This window comes from Otolemur garnettii, unplaced genomic scaffold (genome assembly GCF_000181295.1).
Source record: "Otolemur garnettii isolate 467f Iridium unplaced genomic scaffold, OtoGar3 scaffold00003, whole genome shotgun sequence".
Taxonomy (NCBI): domain Eukaryota; kingdom Metazoa; phylum Chordata; class Mammalia; order Primates; family Galagidae; genus Otolemur; species Otolemur garnettii.
Genome location: NW_003852398.1, coordinates 7036442 through 7042367, shown reverse-complemented (window position 1 = coordinate 7042367; position 5926 = coordinate 7036442). Strand labels below are relative to the sequence as shown.

At 46.4% G+C, this 5926-nt stretch overlaps 1 protein-coding gene across 1 annotated transcript in view; it reads left to right on the top strand.

Moving 5' to 3' along the window:
- DOCK2 (dedicator of cytokinesis 2) overlaps positions 1-5926 on the top strand; it is a 430752-nt gene that overhangs the window by 368995 nt on the left and 55831 nt on the right. The window contains exon 34 of the mRNA XM_023515279.1: positions 4866-4951. Within this exon, the coding sequence (XP_023371047.1) occupies positions 4866-4951 (86 nt within the window). The remainder of the gene's footprint in view (positions 1-4865; positions 4952-5926) is intronic.

The window sequence follows — 5926 nt, the reverse complement described above, 5'->3', positions numbered from 1 at the left end:
AAGAGACAAGGATTAGCTGAAGCCAAACAGGCTGGAACTGAGACAAGCAGGTGTTAGTCTCCAAGCAGCTCTGGGGCCGGGAGCTCAAGAAGAGGCAGCCCCGGGGTAATCTCTTTTTCTGCTCTGGGATTGTTTTGCCACCTCAGTGCCACATCTTCCTGTCTCCTATCACTAGAGTGACCAGACATCCCACTTTTGGTGGGACAATCCCACTTTTTAACAATTTGTCCCGCATCCTGCGGCGTTTTTAAAAAGTCCCAATTTTTGGAAAGAATGCACGAACGGGCAGGAGAACAGGAAGGGAATATACGGTTTTGGGCTGCCATGTGGCTATTTCACCAGGATATGAGTTTTATATTATTTTTGTTAATTTTACGTTAAACTGTAATAATAACAAATAATTGTTGAGAAGTGATTATCCAGAACTGCTTATCAAAGTTTGCATTATTGTCAGGCCCTGCCCTGCTCCTGCACCCGCCCCACCCCTGCCCCACACAGCCCCGCCCCCTCCCTGCCCCCTGGCCATGTTGTCCTGCTTTACAAATGTTAAAATCTGATCACCCTATCTATCACACAAACACCATAGAGAAATGCTGAGTTTGATTACCTTCACCCCTCATAAGTACTGCACCCCTCCAGTTCTTTGCCTCAGACTGGATGTCCTGACCCTGGTTATACCACATTCCCTTGGTAGAGCAGTGCCAGGACAATTTCAGCAAAAGGGCCTCAGTTGGCCACACTGTGGCTGGCTTGGCTCCCATCGGGGTGAAATGTATCTTGTCCTGCCTGTGCTGAGTTCATAGCAACTGTCCCATGTTCCCCCACAACCTAATTATGGGTCTGTGCCTCACGCTAGCCTGTGGGCCATTGCAGGCCCCCAGCCCCTCTCAAGGGCCTGACATGCGTGTGGTGGACACCATGTCAGTGTTCCCAGGATGAAATGGTGGCAGCCAGACCCCATCCTACCACCTGCCAGGGGAAGCCCCTCAGCATAGGAGGTGCATTGCAAGGAGTGTTTTCATAACACGGGGTCAGTAGGGTTGCTACCTAGGGCTTGGGTAATGCCCCTGGGGCTGGGCAGACCAGCTGTCTTGCTGGCCAGCTCTTCATAGAAGGAGGGGGTGTAGGCTTTTTGGATAATGCAGGTGAAAAAGAGTAAGAGTCCTGGGGTATAGAGATGGAGGAGACTGATTCGCTAGAAGGTAGAGCAGGCCTGCATCCCTTAGCAGGCAGGAGATCCCAGAGACGATCCCTGTCTCAAAGAAGGAAGAGTGGGTAACATCTACATCCTAAGCTTCACATAGTGACAGTGTTGGGGGTAACACCTGTCATAGCAACATAGTGGGATGTGTGTTGCTGGGAGAAGCTTCTTCTGTTAGGCCCTTGAGCCTACCCTAGCTCAAGTTCATGCATCCTTTGAAACTCAAGACAAAGGTCCTACTTTGTTTGTGTGTCCTCATTGGTAAAAATGGGGATGGTGATATTCATGTCCCCTGGCTGTTTTAAAGATTAAATGAGATTGTGATGCCTATGAACGGCAATGACAACACAGCAGTGACAGTGACATCATGATGGTGCCTAACGACTGCTGAGCACTTGCTATGGGCCGCCTGCCATGCTTAACCTTTTACATGTGTTTTCTCATGACCCTCTCATAGCATCACTAGAAGGAGGTGCTATTTAAATTTTCCATTTAATAGATGAACAAACTGGGCCTCAGAAAGGTTCATTAACTTGCCCACAGTCATGTGGCTGGGAAGAAAAAAGAATCAAAGCAAGATTCAAACCAAGTCTTTTCAGTGCCAAATGCTGTGGTTGTAATCAGTCCTCAGCACAGCACCTACCCTGGGACATAACTCCTCAGCCCACCCCAGAGGGCTCAGACCCAGCATGGCATCATCAGCTCTGCACATCCCATGGCACCCTGTAATTTCCCTCCTGGCAAGCTCTTTTGTGACCCTGAGACAAGTGCTTATTTACCCCATGCACTTCTCTGCTCCAAAGAAAAGTTCATCTCACCAGGAGGAGTCATGCCAGCCTTTCCCAGTGAACCACTCAGACAAGAAAAAAATGCTGGTTTTCTCCCCCAGAGCTGCTTTCCAGTAATACTCGGCAGTAATAACAATAACATTAGCAGTAATAACAAGGCGAGCTAGCACAGTGCACAACTGATCTTATGCACTTTGCTAGAGCTTAACGTAGAAAATCCCTGCTTCTCCTAACTAACTACTCCATGCTGTGGGTACCGTGATGCACATGGTATTGAGAAGGGGTTGACAAATTCCAACCTGTGGGCCAAATCCGTCCTGCCACCTGCTTTTGTAAATAAAGTTTTATTGGAATACAGCCACAGCAGTTTGTTTATGTGTTGTCTATGGCTGTTTTTGTGCTACAACTGCAGTTGAGTAGTTGCGACAGAGACCATCTGGCCTGCAAAGCCTAAATTATTTACTGTCTGGGCCTCTACAGAAAATGTTTGCTGGCCCCTAATGTAAATCATGAAAGTGAGGATTAGAAAGATCTACCAGCTTTCCCAAGATGGTGGAGAGGAGGGAGGAGAGATTTAAAGCCAGAGAGCCTAACGGTGGAGCCTATTGGTGTAGTTCCTTGGCTGTATTTCTTCCTGTGTTTGCCTTGGCGCAGAAGACATCTCTAAGCATGATAACTCCCCAACCCCTGACACTGGAAAGTACTCAACACAAACAAAATAACTGACAGGATGTGCCATGTAAGGGGCACGATTCATTTGTAGACTGGCAGCCCTGACCCTTGCCAGATGGGCCCTCATCTTGGTGTCCTCTGTTCATCCTCCCTCCCTCCTTCCTTTCCTCTCTTCTCTCTTTTTCTTCCTCCCTCCCTCTTTCCCTCCCTCCCTCCTTTCTTTCCTTCTTCCTCCCTTCCTTCCTTCTTCCGTCCCTCTCTCTCCCTCCCTTCCTCCCATCTCTGTTCAAGCTGAACTGTTCTCTTCATTTTTCTCCACACCTCTGTTCACACCATCTCCCCCTCCTGGAATGCCCTTCCTTTTCATATTTATTAGATTCCTTCTCATCTTTTCAGGCCTGGTGTTTCTCCTTCAATAAGTCTTCCCCAACTGTGGCAACTCACAGGAAAGTCTTTCGAATTTGTGCTTAATCAGCACAAAGTGCCTTCCTCTGGCCCTTCAAGCGCACGCATGATGTGTGAGCCAGAGGGAAAGTGAATCTGCTCCCTGCCTTTTCATCACCTAAAGATCCCAGCTCAACTGGGCTCGATCCTTCATGCACTGGGAAGAGCCTGCCAAGAGGTCTCTTCCATTCATCTGAGGCTTTAGACAGGTCACTTAAACTCTCTGAGCCTTCACTGCTTCATCCGTAATAACAGCTGACACATACTGAAGTTGTGCCAAGTGAGGCTTGGCTGCTTTTCATGCATTATCATGTTTCAAGGAGACCCCTGACCTCCAGACCTCATGGAGTATTGCGAAGAGGCTCCATAGGGGCCTGGAGCCCCCAGGCACGTCCCGTGGTCTTGGTGCCCTTCACCAAGGGACCACTTTCCCTCTCCAGGTGCCAGTTTCTCTTTTAATGATAAAATGAGGAAGGGATGGACTCTACGATTTGGGCGGATTCTTCAGGGTACAATATTAAAATGGTACAAACCATTTTGTATTACATTAATGTAGAAGAGAGACAGGATGACCCTTCAAGAAAAGATGTTGATTATCTAAGACATAGCCAAGGCCTAAGAAAACTTAGAGAAAAAAAAAAGATGAAAATATGTTGGATGAGCCATGTAGCCCATGGGGTGAAATACTTCTTCACATTGAAAGTGGTGAACTGTAGGTGGACACCTGCTTTCTGGTCACTTTCCTAGTCTAATCTCTGGCCATTACAGTTATCACTGGCCTGGACTGTCTGAGGCCTGACATTTGCTCCCTATCCTATGTAGATTTTTCATCTTTTTTTTTTTTTTTTGGTTATAGGTAACAAAATCTTCAATTCAAACTGGCTGATACACACATACAAACACCTACATACACACACATACACACAATCTGCTTATATAAATGGGAAGGCTTCAGGTATGACTGAATCCAGGGGTGCAAAAATGACATCAGTCTCAGTCTCTCTTTACCTCTTCCTCTCTGCTTGACCCTGAATGGGTGTGATTCTCAGGCAGACCCTTTCATTGTGGTCAGCAGCAGCAGCCTCAGGCTTACAATTTTGTAATTTCAAGCTGAGCAGAAAGACTCTTTTCCCTAAGGCTTTCAACAAAGCCTCAAGTTACAGTCTTGCTGGCTTGATCTGGGTCCTTTATTAATCCTAGACTCTGGGTGATGGAATATACTGATTAGGAACTAGGCCCATGTCAGATCTCCACATCTGGAGCTGGAAAGTGGACTCAGCCCATCTGCACCTTCAGTACTGAGGTCAGGGCTGGTTTTATCACCTACATATAGAGAAAGAAACACCAGGAAGCAGAAAAATCGCTGTTTGTGACCACACGCCATTCCCTGAAGATGCAGTGCCCTGTCACATACCTCTGTATCTTTGCACATACTGTCCCCTCTGCTTGGAATGTCCTTTTCTTTTTATCTTGCAAAGTTTCTACTTAAACTTTCAGAATAAGCTCAAATGACATGGGCTATGAGAAGCCTTCCCTGACACTCTCTCCCCCTCCCCTCCAGCAATTATTACCTGTGGTTTCTCTCCACTTTCTGGGCACTCCTAAGAGGCAGACACAGTATTCTGTTTCATTTTGGATTCCCAGATCCCAGAGCTAAACCTGGAGATAATAGGTGCTCCCTAAAGTTTTGGTTAAAATAATGAATTGACTAATTACAGCCTTCTAATGCTGTTGTTGATTTTCATCTTCTGCTTCTTCAGTTTGAAAATGAAATCATCCTCAAGCTGGACCACGAAGTGGAAGGGGGCCGAGGGGATGAGCAGTACATGCAGCTGCTGGAGTCCATGTAAGTCGAGTGCCCGCCTGGGGTGCAGGAAGGGTCTACGGGGGCCTGGCCAAGGCCAGAGGGCTCAGAACTCCGGGGAGCTCCAAGTGGCTCTGTCCTTCCCCAAATATTGATCTAGAGGCTCATAGGTATTGAAAAAGCACCATTTTTGGAAGAAACCACACATTTCTCTCTCTGAAGTAGCTATTTCTTTGGTATTAATGGAACGGGGCAGATAAAAAGAATCATCTCGTGTCAGGGAAAGGGAAGTAATCTGCACAAATATCCACTTTCATTGTGTCTGAACTATGGGATAGGGTTGCTATTTTTTCCTTTTTAAATTTTTGATAGTTATCGATCATGACCTATGTCTATTGAACACACACAATAAATAACTTAGTGCGATACCGTAAAAAGCGCTCTCTGTGTAACGCCTCTGTTAATCTCATTTACTCTGTTTGATGCCCATTTCACATAGGTGGGCCCCGAGGCTAACGAGGACAAGCTAGTGCAGTTGAGAAGCTGGGGCCTGAACCTGGCTCTGCCTGGCTCCAGCACCCAGGCTGGGCAGGTGGTGGACAGTAGACGGTACTCAAGGCCGTTGGGCATGGAGTCAGGATCTTGTTTTGACTTAACAGCTTTATGAACATGTAATTCACATTTCCATTTACCCAAAGTATACAATTTATTGACATTGAATATATTCACAGAGCTGTGAAACCATCACCATAATTAATTTTAGAACATTTTTATTACCCCCACAGAAACTCTGTACTTCACACACACACACACACATACACACACACACGCTATACAGATCGCTGCATCTCTCTCGGCCCTAGGTCACCAGTACTCTGCTTTCTGTATCTATAGCCTTGTCTATTCTGGACATTTCATATAAATCAGGGGTGTTCAACCTGTGACCCAGGGGCCACATGCTGATTTTGTGAGTTTTTGTTTTTTTTTTTTTTTTTTGAGATTCTCACTTGTCACCCT